The sequence below is a fragment of the Trichomonas vaginalis genome, chromosome IV, assembly GCF_026262505.1.
Source record: "Trichomonas vaginalis G3 chromosome IV, whole genome shotgun sequence".
Taxonomy (NCBI): Eukaryota; Parabasalia; order Trichomonadida; family Trichomonadidae; genus Trichomonas; species Trichomonas vaginalis.
Window position 1 is genome coordinate 1,357,757 of NC_067206.1, and position 19,478 is coordinate 1,377,234.

The 19,478-nt window shown below is 31.6% G+C and overlaps 2 protein-coding genes and 3 pseudogenes across 5 annotated transcripts, besides 1 other annotated feature; 1 reads left to right on the forward strand and 4 right to left on the reverse strand.

Moving 5' to 3' along the window:
• Nucleotides 1-18,316: part of a mobile genetic element that runs on past the window's edge.
• On the reverse strand, nucleotides 2,286-3,118 carry TVAGG3_0008000 (annotated as a pseudogene). The gene has a single exon. A coding segment is annotated over exon 1 (833 nt).
• On the reverse strand, nucleotides 4,774-4,989 carry TVAGG3_0008010 (uncharacterized protein; the record flags this gene model as incomplete). Its single annotated transcript, XM_051219821.1, has 1 exon — nucleotides 4,774-4,989. The coding sequence occupies one exon, from the start codon at nucleotides 4,987-4,989 to the stop codon at nucleotides 4,774-4,776; it is 216 nt and encodes a 71-aa protein (XP_051104807.1).
• On the forward strand, nucleotides 10,658-12,071 carry TVAGG3_0008020 (annotated as a pseudogene). Its single transcript has one exon. A coding segment is annotated over exon 1 (1,414 nt).
• On the reverse strand, nucleotides 13,770-16,083 carry TVAGG3_0008030 (annotated as a pseudogene). The gene has a single exon. A coding segment is annotated over exon 1 (2,314 nt).
• A 64-nt stretch (nucleotides 18,317-18,380) lies between the features above and the next one.
• On the reverse strand, nucleotides 18,381-19,115 carry TVAGG3_0008040 (uncharacterized protein; the record flags this gene model as incomplete). The annotated part of the gene is made up of 1 exon (XM_051219822.1): nucleotides 18,381-19,115. One exon carries the CDS (start codon nucleotides 19,113-19,115, stop codon nucleotides 18,381-18,383), a length of 735 nt encoding a protein of 244 aa, XP_051104808.1.
• Between the last annotated feature and the right edge of the window lie 363 nt (nucleotides 19,116-19,478).

Here is a 19,478-nt window from a genome sequence, read left to right on the forward strand (position 1 = left end):
TTTAAAAGTCTCCGATGTCCATTCATGGTACCCCAGTCAAACCCTTTTTTTCTCTTCGTTATCCTTTTTCTCCCACATATTTCCTTATCCGGTTATCTTCTCATTAACTTACTAGCCACATATTCCTTTATTGCTTCTTTTCAAAGGCTAACGTTTAAGTTTTGTATATCAGATATAAATCTGTATGAGATCTTCTTATAGGAATATTCGTTTCAGCTCTCTGTCACTTCACTTGACATTTTGTATCTGTCAACATATGTTTTGTCTGCTAAGTCTCAGGATGTGAGTATTTTTTTGATTTGCATAAGCCATTGTTAGCCTCTTTCTTCTTCTTTGCTATTTGCATGTTTTCTAACATATGTTTGTCTGCTTTGTTGTCAACATCCGCTTTTCAAGAGAGAAGTCATTTATAGGTTTTTTTTTCTGTTCGCGGTTTAAGTTCCTTTTGTGGATTTATACAGACAGTATTGGTTCTTATGTGGTTCTTGAACAGAACTTATCTGACTCATTGGGTTAATGTCGAGTTTTTCAAGTTTCCTTCTGTTTCAATGACTCCAGATATCTGTTAGTAATAGTTTGAACGAAGTTTGTTGTGTTCTTTATTTTATAGGGTGTGCAAAAATGAGTTGTCGGTGGTGTTGTATTCTGTCGTGGCTCATGGAAGCAGAATCTTTCTATTCTAGATAAAATATGCTTCCAATAGAAAAAGAAAATTCAAGAGTTGCTACAACTAAACCATTAGATGAACTTTTTACTAATGTCGGTCAAAAGTTTGAGACAGAGACCGTAAAGCATGAAGGCTATCGTTTTGACTACCCATTAAGATGGCTAAGAGACCCATCTGTCACAAAAGCTATTGGCTTTCGTAGAATGAAGTTTGTGTCTGTAGAAGATAAAAGTTTTCCATTTATTGTAAGGTTTCATATAGATTATATATCTGAAGGGAAACGAAAAATGTGGGAAGAAATTGAGCTAATACAAGTTGACCTTTCATCTTCTCTACAGACTGCGTTAAAAAATATAGAAGATAAAATAAATTCATGTTATGCAAAATATGCTGATGAATATGCAAATACCGAGAGCACACTTTATGTGAGAATTGTATATGACAAACAAAATTCACAAGTGTCATTTCAAATCTACGAAGACAATCCAAAGAAAGACGAACAAATATATACAGAATTCACTGCAATGTCATGGTATTATTTGCAAAGAATGTTAAATCAGAAAGTCAAACTTCCTTTTAGCAAATATTTACAGTCGATATGCAAGAGATGAACCATATTTATTTAAAGATGTTTTCGACCCAGCTGCTATTATTGTTCATGCTTCATTTCTGGCGCTCAAAACTCTTTCTTATGCTTGGCAAATGACTTTTTACGAAAAACCTACAAAGTTATACGAACCACCAAGTGGAAGTATTCAGACTTTCAAGTATGGTTTACTACAGATGGAAGAAAAAGAATAATTCCATTATACCATGCGTTTACTTAGAACTTAGTTTCATATACAACTACTATCGAACGGTAAAAATATAATTTTTTAATACGGTTGAGGTGTTGGATTTGGTTGCCAACTAGACTGTGGTGCAGGTTCAGGCTGTTTGTATAACAGGAGCTTGCTCTTCTGGTTCAGGTCTTAGGTATAATACCAACAAACTGACCTACCCTTTTACCAATATTTTTGACCCGTTCCAAATTCCTCTTCCGACAGATTTTATTCCATTCCATATACCTCTTCCAACATTTCGAAAGAAGTTTCCTATCTTACTGAAGAAACCCATTTTACTATATGTAAAAATCTAATGTCCGCCTAGTCTCTTACGTTTCCTGTTGAGTTCCATAGCATTCTTTAACTGGAGCTCATACATTCTGTTTCTCCTCTGGTAAAACATATTCTGGGTCAACTCCTGTGTTCGCGTCATCTGCATAAAGTTGTTTATATCCCACTTCGGGGTTTGTATAAAACTCTTTCCATCTCATATTTGCATACCATGGTGGCAAACCTAACGCAGCGTCATTTGACATGGCAGTTTGCATTTGTACATCTGTTGGCACTTGACCATAGTTTGCCATTGCAGTTTGTATTCTAACTTCATTTGGAATATTCTCTGGGTTTGGTTGTCCAGGTTGCTGTGCATTCGCTAAGTTCTGTGCGTCCATTTAATATTAGATAAAAATATCTCTTACGAGTAATATGCTGAACATTTGCAGGCATTGGTTCATCTTCATATTCTCTGTACTTTTCTGCCACGTCAAAGAAATAAATGACACAATGGAAAAAACCTAAAACAAGTAGTCCGATTTCAAACCACATTTACTTACTAGTAAAATTTCTTTGTTATGACACTTTTTCCGGTTTATAGGACCTCTCTCATATTCTATCTTATCGTATCTAAAATCATAGTCATGTATGTCCTCTAACCATCTCATGACACTTTCCAAACCACTTTTATCGGATGTAAAGTAAAAGCATGGATGGTTATGTAAAACGTCTAAAGTTTCTAAAGAGTCTCTCAAAGTCCAGTCTACTTGGTATTGAAAATCATATGTGTTATAGAACGGCGGGTCTACTATAAAGAAAACATTTTCCTTGTTTTTATATTTTTCATACAACTCTGTCCAACGACATCTCACAAACTCTATACCCTCAGTATATTTTTCTATGTTCTCTTTGAAAACTTTGTATAGTTAAGATATAAAACGTTTGACATAAGTGTTTCAATGTCATGAACTCTTATAGAACCACTATACAATAGTCTAGAAGATATACTATCCCAGTCAATATACTCTGCCTTTTTCAAAACCTCTCTGACAGTATTTTTCTTATCTAATGGTATACGTTCCATCTTACCTATAGGTATCTTTTCTTTTAACTCTTTCAATATTTTGTTTGTGTCTGGTATATGTTTGAGACGGTTCATATAGTTGTCGAAGTCATTGCATATAATCTTCGAGTCAGGAAATACAGTATGGCACAAATGAGATATATAGAAACTTCCACCGAACAAATCTACAAATGTTAGACCATTCGGTAGTTTCTTAAGTTCTCTCAATATAATATCTTTACATTTACTCTTATTTCCAAAGAACGGTAACGGTGGTTTTGTAAAATTCATTTATATATAATAATAAAAATGTTTTTACCCGAAAAGTGACAGAAAAGTGACAAAACATGAAAACATATATAATTTGTGAAAAGCTCCTGGAAGACCCGTATATAAGAACTTCAGATGGAACACATACTTTTTCAGTAAGGACATATGAGGTGAGATTTCACCTCTTTTTTCACCTCATTTCTCACCTCTTGAATTTTCATGAATTTCTTCGTAAAGACTTTGTTAAGACTTCTTCGTAAAGACTTTGTTAAGACTTCTTCGTAAAGACTTTGTCAAGACTTCTTCGTAAAGACTTTGTTAAGACTTCTTCGTAAATGACCCAAAAATATATTTTAGGTGAAGAGGTGAGATTTCACCTCTTTTTTCACCTCATTTCTCACCTCTTGAATTTTCATGAATTTCTTCGTAAAGACTTTGTCAAGACTTCTTCGTAAAGACTTTGTTAAGACTTCTTCGTAAATGTTTTGTCAAGACTTCTTCGTAAAGACTTTGTTGAGATTTCTTCGTAAAGACTTTGTCAAGATTTCATCGTAAAGACTTTGTTGAGATTTCTTCGTAAATGACCCTAGTAGTATATTTTTGGTGTAAATTTCATGAAAATTCAAGAGGGTGAAAAATTAGGTGAAAAAACAGGTGAAATCTCACCTCTTCACCTAAAATATATTTTTGGTGTAAAATTCAAGAGGGTGAAAAATTAGGTGAAAAAACAGGTGAAATCTCACCTCTTCACCTAAAATATATTTTTGTCTGATTTTACGAAGAAAGTCTTGACAAAACATTTACGAAGAAGAAGTCTTGACAAAACATTTACGAAGAAAGTCTTGACAAAAACATTTACGAAGAAGTCTTGACAAAACATTTACGAAGAAGAAGTCTTGACAAAACATTTACGAAGAAGTCTTGACAAAACATTTACGAAGAAGTCTTGACAAAACATTTACGAAGAAGTCTTGACAAAACATTTACGAAGAGTCTTGACAAAACATGAAAACATATATAATTTGTGAAAAAGTGAAACATTATATAATGTTTTGACCAAGAAGACTAACAATTTTCCGAATAAAAACTTCATTTATACTAAACATCTTCAGGGCTAGAAGGCACGAAGTGCCTGGAAGCCCCACTCCCTTTTTTTTTTTTTTTTTTTTTTTTTTTACATGTTGTCAATTCTTCAAATAATTTTTTATTATTAGCATAATAGTCATTAAATTCTTCAACAGATGAAAAAATTTTTATTTCAGTAATTGGTTTAACAACGTTTATTTTTTGTTGAACATTTTCACTTTCATTTATTTCTTCCTCCTCTGTTTCATTTATTTTTAAAATCGGTTTCATTTATCATTAAATAAAAATTAGAATATAAGTGATGAAATATATTTTTTAATTAATATTAAATCAGAAATGGCGGCAGGATTCTTTAAAAAATTATGGGATGGAATTAAGAAAGCTGCGGTTGGGTTCATAAAAATTATTAAACCTGTTGCAAACTTTTTGGCACCAGTAGCGAAAACGGCAGGAACTATCATAGGTGGAGTATTAGGTACTAAAGCAGGTAATCCGGCAATGGGAGCACAAGCAGGTAACGCAATTGGTGGAATAGCTGAAGGAATACTTAATAAAATAGGAGGTAGATAGTGGAAAAATAAATATTATTTTTATCTTAGTATCGGTTGTAGTCTTTGATAAACTTTTTCTCCTTTATTTAATATTTCTCTTATTGGGGCGGCTTTTGGTGTTATTGATTCAGCAACGTCACTAATTGCTTCTTTATTCTTAAATATCCAATTTGCTCCTTTCTTCATTGTTTCCCAAACTTTATGCGCTCCTCTTTTTACTTTATCCCACAGTTTCTTAAATATACCTGCAGCCATAGTTGATTATTTCATTAAAATTAAAAATTCATTTTCATTTTTTAATTTTGATTTTTTTTTAATAATAAATGACGACTAACTATTTGGTGCCAAACACTAAACCGATTAATGGAAATGTGTTTCATTCATTCGAAAAGATAAATGAAATATTCGCAAAGAATGATGGTAGAAGATATTATAGAGAACTTGAAAGTTCATGCTATGACTCTGATACTCCATATTTTGATGATAAACAAACTCATTTAAGAATTACAAATCCAGCTCATGATGTGAACCAATTAGGTGACACATATATTAAACGCAAAGTTAAAGCAACTCTAGTTTCAAATAAAGCTTTCACATGTGATGCCGCTTTTAAATGCATGCGTTTATTCGTTGGTTACAAATCATCAAATCAAAGCTTTAAACAATTAGAAGTAGAAACCGAAAGAGGTGATGCCGGTTATCTTCAGATGGATTGCCCGTGAATCTTTCGCATTTGCAACATATAAACCAAAATCAGAAAGGAAAGTTAAAAAGTTTGTTCATTCGTTATATAATAATGTTCAAAAATATGATAACTCAGTATGTGGTAAATATATTGACCCTTCAGAAGTTTTCAAGAAAGCAAATGAAGAAGTTGATATCACTTTTGATATGATTATTCCGGTAAATGATTTGTTAGCATTTCAGGCGTTCGATGATTATCCTAAATCATTTGGTGATATCATTCTTAAATATTATGTTTTCAGGGATACTTTAGTATTTTGTCAGGTTGACCCGTTAAGAGTTGCTGATTTACAAAATTACGTTTATGAAAAGATAACTGATGAAAATTATGAAAAGATTATGAATCATGTTTATAAATATGATCGCAAATTCCAACAAATCGGACTTCCTGCCAAATTAATTACAAGCTTAGCCGCTACATCTGCTGACGCAACAGTTGATGACGTTATTATTTCATGCACAAAGATGGAAGTTTTAGAGGATAAATGCATTACACCAGGATAGGTTTAATTGAAGAATCAGTTAAAGCAATACCACGTTTATTCAGTAAGGAAGATCCATTCATGATTCCAGCTCAACATATTGACGTTCGTTCACTAAATGGAGGTTGCATCACTCCTGAAGGTATCAGCTCAGATTTCTCATACGCTCTTCATAATGTTACAGATGTTGTGTTAACATTTCCGAAGAATGCAATGCAAAGAACGTTTTAGAAAATCCAATGCTTCGAGGTCTTCAGGTCACTATAGATTCCAGAAACTTCCCCGATCAAGCGATGACCACAGTGGGCGACATATTCTTTACACGTATGCTTCAAGCTTCTGATTTAGATGGAGTGAATGAATGCACAGAAGAATACGAGGACTCATTAACTAGACCACTGAATGATGATAATGGCACGCCATTAGCTAGAACATGGAAAGACCAAACTTCATTCTTATGCACTATTCCAGTTCAACGTGATGGAGCGGGTATATTCTTTGATGGATTAGAAACTTTCAACTCACAAGTTACAGTACAAGTGAAAGCTTATCCAATCATTCAGGGTGAAAATGACACTTACTGTTCAAAGTGACAAATCCTCCTCAGGTTTGGTTTACTAGGACTACGTATTGGACATGGACACCGGATGAAGGTTTGAAATATCATCCAACAGGTACACCACCACAGTATAGAAGTTCATATGATGAAATATTGATGAATAGAAATGTTTAAAATTATAAATTTATTTTTGATTAAATGGATTTAAATTCTGAAGAATTAGCAGGAGTATATAATACATACGTAGATGATATGATTAATGAAGCATTGAGTGATAATAGAAATGCTCTATCTAAGGAAAAATTAATGAAAATTCCATATTCTGAATGTTACTTAAATTCAATCACTGCAGCAATTGGTAAACAAATAAAGGTAAAACATTAACGATATTAAAACAAATTATCATTATTGCTAACACTTCCCCCATTCACATGTGTTAATTTATATCAACCGTTCAGGTTCACACTTCAGATGATACATTTGAATCTTTAAAGCATTTAATCAAAATTCCAATTATTTATTTATCACAAGAAGAAGCAGAAGATTATTTAAAAAACTTTTTAATGTATAAAGAATTATATAATACAATCAAGAAGCAAGGATTAGAGGATAAAATTATTGATAAACAACGGGATGAATTATTTGAAACACTTTCTATTTCAAATTTTGATAGAGAATTTTTGCATTCACTCATTTTTCTAGATGATGCGGTGAAATCAAAACTAATAACTAATGAGAAATCATATTTTAATCAGTTATTAACTCAATGTCGACACATTCAGTGTTCATTCTTCATGGCTGTTCAATACTTCAAAGCATTAAGCACAAACATTAAATCAAATCTATCAACACTTTTCATTTTCAGTGGGTTTAGTCGTCAACAGTTGAACGTTATGCTTTATCAAGTGAATTTACCAATGAGCATTAATGAACTTTACACACAATATCAACAATTAGGTGAACATGGAAAAATAATAGTTGATTTAAATAAAGGAGGTGTTAAATTTGATTAACTTTTTATAATTAATTTTTTATTTTTATTTATAATTAAACATGACAGAAATAGCAAATCTTCTACAGGTTCCATTAAAACAAGGGACAAACAAAAAGGGTGCATATTATATAGAACTATGAAAGTTCCAGACGGAATGAAAGAATTAGTCATATTGTTGCCGGTCTTCAAAAGGATGTTAAACAAATGAGAAACGTTTTAACATTACCAGAAGCTCAAGCATATGCCAAACGTCATGGACCAAATTGGGAAGCACATGAAGCAGACATTACAGGACCAAATGGAAAGCCTGATGGTATAAATGAAGTTTTCGTTACTGATGGTCAAGGAAATATTAAAGTCATAAATGGGTATAAATTAACAATGACGGATTATCCTAAACGTAAAGCATATAATGAATGTTATCCTATACAATTTGATGAAAATGGAAAAGCTATTAAACAATACATTGGAGAAGGTGAAAATGGTCCAACGTATTCATACCATTATTCCATATTCTTATTTCAAGAAAAATTAAATGCTGTTGAAGAGGGACCGGATGGATTACCACGAATATGTTAATCAGTTTGATGGTCAATATGCAAATATTAGACCTGAAATTTCAGCTAAGAAATTCTTTAAAGTTGCTTTATTCGATCCAGTGTTCAATGAACAGAAAGAAGCAATGAAAGCAGAATTTAAACCAATTCAAGTGGCAAGAATTTCTTCATCTTCACTTTCAGAAGCGTTCAAGGAATTGATAAAGAAACCACTTTATTCTCAACAAGGTTATAACTTTGATTTAATTAAAGAAAGTGATAGACGTAAATTAGAAAAATCAGATGGTTTTAAGAATGCATGTAATGAAATGATTAAAGATATTGTAAATGATAAAATAAGACTGGAAGAAACTCAAAGCAATATCAATAACATAATTGGTGCAGTTACAAAGAAAGTATAAGCAAACAAGGATGAACCTTGGGATATTACCGTAACAACTAAATAAAACTTTAAATATATTTTTCTTTTTTTATTCAATTATAAATGAGAAGACGTTTCACTAGTCAAAAGAACACTAACGCAAAAGCAGAGATTACGGTTGGTTATAACGTAAATGATGATAAATCACGAATTATTCAAAATGTTAAAGTTAATGTTAGTCCTGAATTAACAAGGTCAGCAACTCAACCAAATTTATTAACTCGTGACTTACCAAAAAGGAGGAGGAGGAAAATAAAGAAGATGAACCGGTAAAGAACCCGTTGAAATTCCCACTTATCCAACATACCCCCCGCCTCTTTCATCAAAACATCGAGAACCCAGGAATCTACGATTCCAGTCGCAATGCGCCATATAAAATAGACATTAATTCAGAATTAATATAACCGTGATATAATAACTGATAATTATGATTCAATAATAAATTTAATTGATCAATCCGGTTTAATTATTTTACCTTATGAATCATTAATTCACATTATCGCCATTCTTTGTGATGTTCAAGATTCAGACTTATTTTTCATAGATGATGAGGTTTCATGCTGCGGAACAGTTGCAAAAATAAATCCTATAAAGGATATTAGCACAATTAAGATATCAAAGAACGGAACAACAACTGAACTTCATTTAACATATAATGATATTTATAATAAAATAGTTGATGAATATAAAATATCACTTGAAAAATTCTTTGTTAAGGCCATTTAATATTCAAGCATTAACATTATTGAATAATAATCCTTTGAATCATAATCGATAATAATTGACCTTTCACCAGTTTCTATCGTTTGTTTTATTTCTTTTTGTTCCCCACTATCTGGATCGGTCATTGTAATTGTTTTTGTTATAGTATCAGCTTTATCTTTAACTTCAATCTTTTTTCCATCAGGATATTTAAACCAAAATTCCAAAAATTCGATATTGTCAATCTGTTCATATTTTAATCTATCAATTACATTTTTAATACCATCTGAAAATCTTATGAAATGGTCATTATATGGGTTTGATTGAACTAAATTTGAATGAAGTGAAATATAACCCGATGATGAATATGACATTGACTCATATTTTCTGAAAACACTAAAATTTATAACATGAATGAATTTCTTATTCGTTGAATTTATGAATTCTTGAGGTAATCTTATCCTAGTTTTATTTATCACTGGAAAATAACGCTTTACCATATTTTTAATCGTAATAAAAATGTCAATTATCAATATTATTTCGAATAATAGTTGTGAATTAAATTTAACAGTTAGCGGAATTTATAATGTTACTCTCGTTTCTGTGAGTGGTAAATTTAATCCATTCTTTTAGACCCTTCAGATTATATATCATTTATTAAAGATGACCATGAAAAAACGTATGATATGTATATAAATAATGTGATAGTGAAATGGGATATTAACATGATTTTAAGTTATTTAAATGAATCATTTATCGTATGGTATGAAGAAAATTTTAAATCAAAACCTGATAAACTTTTGAACTTGATGAAATAAATAACCTTATTAAATTCCCACTGAAAATTAAATTTTGTACTCCTCATCTTCGTTCATTGTTGGGGATATTAAATTTTGAAAAAGATGTTGGGGATGTTTTGTATTCTGACACTGGTTCCAATTTCATTTTAATCAAATGTGATAAAGTTAATACCCCAATGAGATTTTCACATCAAACATTAGACCCTAACTCTTACCCATCAATACAAAACATTTTATCCATCAACTTAAACACATTTTCTTTATCATATCCGTTTCAATTATCCGGGAATTCATTTATTCTTCATTCAAAAGATTTATCAAATATTAAATTTAGAATAACTGACCTATTGATTGTGATTTAGAATTCATGAATGAAATATTATGGCAATTTCAAATAGAAAAAATAGGTGATGAGATAACGGATTAAATATTTATTTTTAAATCATAATAAATGATTAAACAACAGCAACCACAACAACTTAAGGCACAAAGCACCCAGGTCCCTCAGACCATTACATACGCCATATATGCATATAATTCAAAGACGGCAGAACAAACGCAAAGGTTGAAATATGGAGATTTGGAGATAATATTGAAAAATGACCATTTCGAATTCGTTTGCAAAGGTGGTGCAGTGATATCAAATATAAAAGAAATTTTATTTATGAATTCAAAAATTAAAGGAATAACGGATGATATAACATCAATTCCACCAGAAGAACAGAGATATTACGCATTAAATGCATTTCCTAAAGTTTTGAAGATTGGAAGATTTAATTTAAATGAGGAATTCATAAAAGGTTTCCTAAATGACATAATGGAGAAAGCAGATAAGGAATATGTGGATAGTGAGTTAGGGAAGAGGACAGATAAGGAATATGTGGATGAAAAAGATAATGAAATTAAAGAAATGGTTAAATGGTATCATGAATGGACATCAAAGATTTTAAAAACTAAAGCTGATACAGGATGGGTTTCAGGATGTTTAGACCTTAAAGCGGATAAAACATATGTTAATGATGAGTTAGGGAAGAAAGCAGATAAGGAATATGTTAACGAAATATACCAAAGTTTGATAGGAACAAAAATATTGAAATTATTGTTGGCGACTTTTCTGTCAATGAAGAAAATAAATATTTTAGATGGCAGTTTGTACACTCCTTAAAAAATGGTATACGGTATAAACTCATTCCGAAAAATAACAATGAAATGTATGTAAGTTATAAAAAGAATGATGACACACAAGTTAAAGTTCCATTAGACAACAACTGCTACTTAAACTTATATGGAGACGAACAAAAGAAATATTTAAGAGTTTATGAAATGGTAGATATGACATTGCCTGACCCAGCTCCAGCACCATATTATTATGACTATGGAGATGATGTCAGAACACCACATGTAGATGAACAAAAGTTAACATTATATTTAGATTATTATAGATATAAAAGATATAATGCAATAGAAAAAACGAGAATAGTATATTATTATACAGATGACAGAAATAAATATTATAGTCAAGATTTTACCTACCCTGAAAACATAGATTATATTATAAAAAATATTCTGACACAAACCAGAAGAAACCTGAAATAGTTACACTATATTTTAAGTTCAAAAGAGACAATCCTATAATATCTCATATGTTTGATTTAATGAACCCAGTAGGTTCTATTTATACATCTATGGATGCAAGAGGTCCTCAAGTAATGTTTGGTGTTGGTGCATGGAAACAAATAGTTGACAGGTTTTTGTATTGTGCAAACTCTTCAAAGGAAACAGGGGGAAGTAAAACGATTTCAGGTGAAAATTTACCCGCACATAGTCACTACATAGATTTAAGCACATCTCAAGCAGGTTGGCATAAGCATAGATATTGGGATTGGTCAGGAATGACAAAAGGTAAAGGATATGATGTTAAAGATGATGTTAAGTTTGCTATAAATTGTTACTGGAGTGACACTCAGGGAGAAGGAAACCATACACATTTCGTTTCAGGATATACACAAACAACGGGACAAAGTAAAGAATACATGCCACCTTACATGACTGTATTCGCATGGTATAGAGTTCATTGAACGGCAAAATTTAAATTTTTATTTTTATATAAATGACAAAATTAATTAAGCCAACTATTTCTAAATTAATGATACCAATGAAATCGTTTCATGGAGTACTTATCCCAGGTTCTTCACAATTAGCCGGGGTAAGTGTTGTGGCTCAAGGTGGAACATTAGCGAATCCATTCAAATTATTAACTAAAGATGAATTTAATAAAATGACCCAAAAATAAATGTTTAAGTTAATGAGGAAGGCAGTTATGAATTATTTTTGAAGAACTGAGGGTGTCACCAGGTCACCAGGTAATTTAACTCATGACATTTTGACAACAACACGGGTTATTCAATAATGACTTATTTTTGAAGAACTGAAGGTGTCACCAGGTCACCATGTGTCACCAGGTCATTTAACTTCTCTGAAAAAATGTGACAACATGACATTTTGACAACAACACAGGAGGAAGGCAGTTATGAATTATTTTTGAAGAACTGAGGGTGTCACCAGGTCACCAGGTAATTTAACTCATGACATTTTGACAACAACACGGGTTATTCAATAATGAATTATTTTTGAAGAACTGAGGGTGTCACCAGGTCACCATGTGTCACCAGGTCATTTAACTTCTCTGAAAAAATGTGACAACATGACATTTTGACAACAACACAGGAGGAAGGCAGTTATGAATTATTTTTGAAGAACTGAGGGTGTCACCAGGTCACCAGGTAATTTAACTCATGACATTTTGACAACAACACGGGTTATTCAATAATGAATTATTTTTGAAGAACTGAGGGTGTCACCAGGTCACCAGGTAATTTAACTCATGACATTTTGACAACAACACGGGTTATTCAATAATGAATTATTTTTGAAGAACTGAGGGTGTCACCAGGTCACCATGTGTCACCAGGTCATTTAACTTCTCTGAAAAAATGTGACAACATGACATTTTGACAACAACACAGGAGGAAGGCAGTTATGAATTATTTTTGAAGAACTGAGGGTGTCACCAGGTCACCAGGTAATTTAACTCATGACATTTTGACAACAACACGGGTTATTCAATAATGAATTATTTTTGAAGAACTGAGGGTGTCACCAGGTCACCAGGTAATTTAACTCATGACATTTTGACAACAACACGGGTTATTCAATAATGAATTATTTTTGAAGAACTGAGGGTGTCACCAGGTCACCATGTGTCACCAGGTCATTTAACTTCTCTGAAAAAATGTGACAACATGACATTTTGACAACAACACAGGAGGAAGGCAGTTATGAATTATTTTTGAAGAACTGAGGGTGTCACCAGGTCACCAGGTAATTTAACTCATGACATTTTGACAACAACACGGGTTATTCAATAATGAATTATTTTTGAAGAACTGAGGGTGTCACCAGGTCACCATGTGTCACCAGGTCATTTAACTTCTCTGAAAAAATGTGACAACATGACATTTTGACAACAACACAGGAGGAAGGCAGTTATGAATTATTTTTGAAGAACTGAGGGTGTCACCAGGTCACCAGGTAATTTAACTCATGACATTTTGACAACAACACGGGTTATTCAATAATGACTTATTTTTGAAGAACTGAAGGTGTCACCAGGTCACCATGTGTCACCAGGTCATTTAACTTCTCTGAAAAAATGTGACAACATGACATTTTGACAACAACACAGGAGGAAGGCAAAAATAAATTCCAATCATACTTTATACTGCCTCATTTACAGGTATTTCATCGTCAGTAAATGATTCCTCATTATCGTTTGGTTCAACCTGTTTATATAATCCTTCATTTCTTCTTTCAAAACATAACACCATGTTTTGTTTACCATCTATTCTTCTCTGTTTCTTATCACATTTATCCTTAATACTCATTTGAAAGTTTTTGTCTTTCATGTCTGATGGTTTGCAGAATAGAGCATTTTCACACGTCATACCTGCACACCAATTCATCATAATGTGTATTTATCCATACATCTAAAGGATTTGTTGATAATTCAATTAAATCTTGTTTGGCTTCAGTCATCGGAATGATTCGTACATTAAATGATGAAAGGTCATATTGCATAAAATACGTCAGTAAATTATCATAAAATTCCTTTGTGCATGAATCCATTAAATTCTTGAAGTAATCAAATTGACCCTTGAATTTACCATTAACTCTTAAAACTACATATCTTCTGTCTCCAACTTCAATTTTGACAGGGTAGACGTTGTTAGTTACGAAAATGAAGTTTGCAACATTCTGAGCAGTTCTTCTGGGTTGATTCTTTTCATTAATTCTAATCTCATTATCCGTAATAATTGATTTCAAAGCGTTGAAGTTTGCGAGTCTATCTTCACCAACATTCTTGAGTTCATTAAGTACAAGAAACATTTTATTTTCAACAACCGAATTGAAATTACCCGTTAGCTCACTTATTTCGGTAATGTTTTTACATGAATAACCAGCGAGAAGTTCAGAAATAATGTCTGTAAATCTGTTTTTACCTGTTCCCTGAAGTCCTTTCAAAATAATTGCTGTTTCATTCTTGATTCCGGGATGTTGAATCATTGATGCAATCCAGCCGAGAAGGTATTTATACACTTCATCGTTATTATCACAAATGGCTTCTTTAATGAAATCCATAAACATCTCAATTTTTGAGTAATCAGGCTTTTCAAGAATGTTGTATTTATAACCCTGAAACGTTGAGAAAACATCTGTAGAATAAGATTTAAAGCAAACACCCTTAACGGTTAATGAGGATAATTGATTTAATAGTACGTCCCATGCTGTTATGGTTTTACCTTCTTCTTTAAATAATTTAATCATTTTGAGTGACTCTTTCATGTTTGATTGAAGAACAAATGATATTTGATTCATTTTGTCGTGTATGTTGTAATCTTTCTGAATGAAATATTTGTTTCCACAATCTACAAAACGAATTACACGTGATAAATCCTCAATTACTTCAGAACTGTTTTTATACTGATGATTTTCAGCCTTGCGTCTAATATCTGTTATCAAAAACGAGTCATCAAGTTTGATATCAAATGTTATTTTTGGCTTACGTAATAAAGGTAAAACATATTCATCATAATATTCCTTTTGATAAAGTTTTAGAATCTTCACCAAAACAAATGGAGAAGTCATTAAATATGCATATCTACTACGTGCTTTTTCAAAATTACTTTTTGCATTTTCTGTTAAACTGCAGAAGTTATAAACGTTATCGTATGCTTCATTAATCAAATGATTAGGTAACGAATTAATAGCTTGAAACAGTGTGAATAATGTTATTTCTTTTTCTAAATTCATGTTTCCACCATCATTATGTACTTCAAAATCACAGATGCCATCAACTATGCTCTGAGCTAGTTTATCGTCAATGTTTACATCTTTGTTTTCATTCATGATAGTCTTTATTTCTTCATTCTTCTGTTCAACTCTGACCTTAATATTCAAATCATTTAATATATCATTCACTGTTCTAGTTAATGTTGAATCATAACTTCCACGAATGAATGAGTATGTATTGATTGGTTCTGTTGCATTCTTGCGAACTCTTGATTCAGCCATAACCACTAATGAACGCTTTGAATCATCCATTGAAGTCATTATGTCAATATCATAATCATTGCAAGAATAACATTTAATCATTCTGTTCGAGGTTGAATAGAAGAAATTAGTGTTGCAATAAATGTGAAGACCTCCTGAAGCGGTTTTAACGATAACATCTTTATCCGAAAGTTTTGATAAAATGTCTTTTCTAACTGTTTCTTTAAGTTCATCATTGTACGATTTATTGATATCAACATCTATAATCGTTAAATTTGAAATTTTATTTACTAATAAAGCCATACCAGTTTTCCTTCCTCTTCCTCCATCATATTTGAGGTAGTTATGTAAATCAATCCTGTTTTCACCAATTCTTTCGTTGAGGGTTTTAGTTTCTGCCACAACTAATTCCTCAGCTAATGAATCAATAACTTGTTCATCAGAAACGATAAAGTTGCTGTTGTTGTTTGTTGCTGTCATTTATATAGGAATAAAAAAATAAAAATAATTTTAAAACTAACTTTATTTTTGGACTGCATCAAATTTTCGTAAATGTTGTCAAAATGTCATGTTGTCACATTTTTCAGAGAAGTTAAATGACCTGGTGACACCCTCAGTTCTTCAAAAATAATTCATAACTGCCTTCCTCCTGTGTTGTTATCAAAATGTCATGTTGTCACATTTTTTCAGAGAAGTTAAATGACCTGGTGACACATGGTGACCTGGTGACACCCTCAGTTCTTCAAAAATAATTCATTATTGAATAACCCGTGTTGTTGTCAAAATGTCATGAGTTAAATTACCTGGTGACCTGGTGACACCCTCAGTTCTTCAAAAATAATTCATAACTGCCTTCCTCCTGTGTTGTTGTCAAAATGTCATGTTGTCACATTTTTTCAGAGAAGTTAAATGACCTGGTGACACATGGTGACCTGGTGACACCCTCAGTTCTTCAAAAATAATTCATTATTGAATAACCCGTGTTGTTGTCAAAATGTCATGAGTTAAATTACCTGGTGACCTGGTGACACCCTCAGTTCTTCAAAAATAATTCATTATTGAATAACCCGTGTTGTTGTCAAAATGTCATGAGTTAAATTACCTGGTGACCTGGTGACACCCTCAGTTCTTCAAAAATAATTCATAACTGCCTTCCTCCTGTGTTGTTGTCAAAATGTCATGTTGTCACATTTTTTCAGAGAAGTTAAATGACCTGGTGACACATGGTGACCTGGTGACACCCTCAGTTCTTCAAAAATAATTCATTATTGAATAACCCGTGTTGTTGTCAAAATGTCATGAGTTAAATTACCTGGTGACCTGGTGACACCCTCAGTTCTTCAAAAATAATTCATTATTGAATAACCCGTGTTGTTGTCAAAATGTCATGAGTTAAATTACCTGGTGACCTGGTGACACCCTCAGTTCTTCAAAAATAATTCATAACTGCCTTCCTCCTGTGTTGTTGTCAAAATGTCATGTTGTCACAAACTTTAGAACGGCATAATTTAAATTTTTATTTTTATCATAAATGAATACCCCACAAGCTCAAAATTTACCACGAATCATAACAAGGGAGGAAATGATAAAAATGATGCAAGAACATGTTAAAAATAACAAACCACTAAAATTGAGAAAATGCGGTTATGCAGTAATGATGGAAAGAGAGATGTTGTCAAAGAGGAATAAAAATTAAATTTGGATTGAGTTTAAAAATTCATCTTTATTAAATTCATCTCTTCCAATCAATTTATTTATTCTATTCAATTCTTTTATTTTTGCTTCACTCAGTTTAATGATTGAACGATAAGTTTCTAATTTTTCGATTATTTCTTTATCGTTTTCAACCTCACTGCATTGTGGCTTCTTTTTGTAATAGCATATTTTTGATTTAATTCTGTTTAGTTTCTTTTTATATTCATTGTCTGGACTCTTGACTGCTTTGTTGTCACTCATTTCTTACGAAATAAAAAAAATTAAATATTATTTAAATATAATGGAGTAATAAAATAAATCGGAATTTCTATTAATTTCTTGTCAACTTCAACTAATGCATTGCCGTTAATATATCTAACAAATTTAGCTATTGTGTCAAATCTTCGTCTTCTTTTTGTCATTGATTTATCAGTTTTTCCATAATCGAGATGAATTAAAACTTTATCCCCTTGTTTAAAATTCATGAGCCCCGAATTAATTTGTTCACGTTTAACATCATTTAACTTTCCATTTGCTTTCTAATATATTCCCATTCTTTTGAAATATCATTTTTCATTTCCACTGGTTTCATGTTTATAGTTCTATGCCATGTATTATTGTAATAATATACTAACTGCTGTATGATGGAGTCATGATTTCCATCCCAGTATATCTGACCGTTAACCCCTAACGCATCTCTAAGAGTTCTCATTACCGCATCAACTATTTTATTATGAAACGTATATGGAGAGGATGAAAAGTAAAAATTAATTTGTGGGAAATAATGAGCCATAGCTGCCTGAAATCCTTTATCACCATCACCCCTGATATTATCTACTCTTTCATGATCTAGTAAGTATTGAATAGCTCTTCTTGTTTCCTGTTCTGTTTTCCCTTTCACTGGAATGCAATATAAATATCTAGTGTTAATGTTAATGGCAAATAAATAAGTAACGTTTCCTTTTGAATATTCCAGATGATCGATTTCGTATGAATATGGATATGGAGCAAATGAAGGTCGACTAAATTTTTCCTTTAATGGTTGAATTTTCGGGTCAATTGGTTTATTTAATATATATCTTTCAATTGAAATCCTTTTTAAAATCTTTTTGCTTCTTAAATGTTTGAAATGGATATAATAAAGTGAATGATGAAGGATTAACTGAAGGAGGAGGAGGTACTACTGTTGGAGGTTTTGGTGTTGTAAGTGGTTTAATTTTATCTGCTTTGATTTTGGATTTCATTCCTTCCTTCATTAATTCTGGATGTATTCTATTCATTTGTTTTAAATATGCTGTATATAAAGGTTTGATATACTTTCCCGCTTCGAGTTTATGTTGAAGGATGAATTCCAAAAGTTGATCTTCATTTAAAAGTCGGGCTGAATATGGTTTAACTAATGAATCATAAATTAAAGCTTGTGCATCATTTATGGTCTGAAGGACCTGGGCGTTTTGTTCCTTTTGTTTTTGTTCCTTTGGCTTTGGTTTTTGTGGCTCAGGATTATATAATTTATATAATTCATCAATATCTTCTTCTGTTAATACTTTATTTTTGAAATCTTTCAACTGTTTAAGTTGTGATTTAGTTTTTCCCTTTGTATATTCATTATTTTTAATTTTGTCTTTAATTTCAGAAATTATTTTATTATGATATTTCAAAATTTCATTTTTATAATATGGATAATAATATTCCATATCATCACCCGTTATATTATTATTATATTTTTGGAGATATGCTTTTAAATCATAATAATTAAGAAATTTTTGATTAAGTACTAAATCAGCAATTAAAATTTTTAAATCTGTGTTATTCATTTATATAAAAATAAAATCAATGTTTTAAGGGTGCCCACCTCTTTGAATCATAGTATCAAAACCATCATTAACGGTTCCTTTTGTCTCTTCTGTGGTATTTTATTAAATAAATGGCATACAACATCCATTTTCACAACATACAGCCTTAGTGTGTGCTCCTGTTAATGCAGTTTTACCAATTGTTAAGCGAGTCATTGACCCATTTTTAAATCTTGATTTATTCAAAAACGTAAGAATAAAAACTGTAAGAATCATACATTTTTTACTTCATATGTTAGAAAAAATGATACAAAATCGTTCAATATTGTATGAATTCTTACGTTTACAAAAAAAGTCACACAACCCGTCCACATATACTACTAT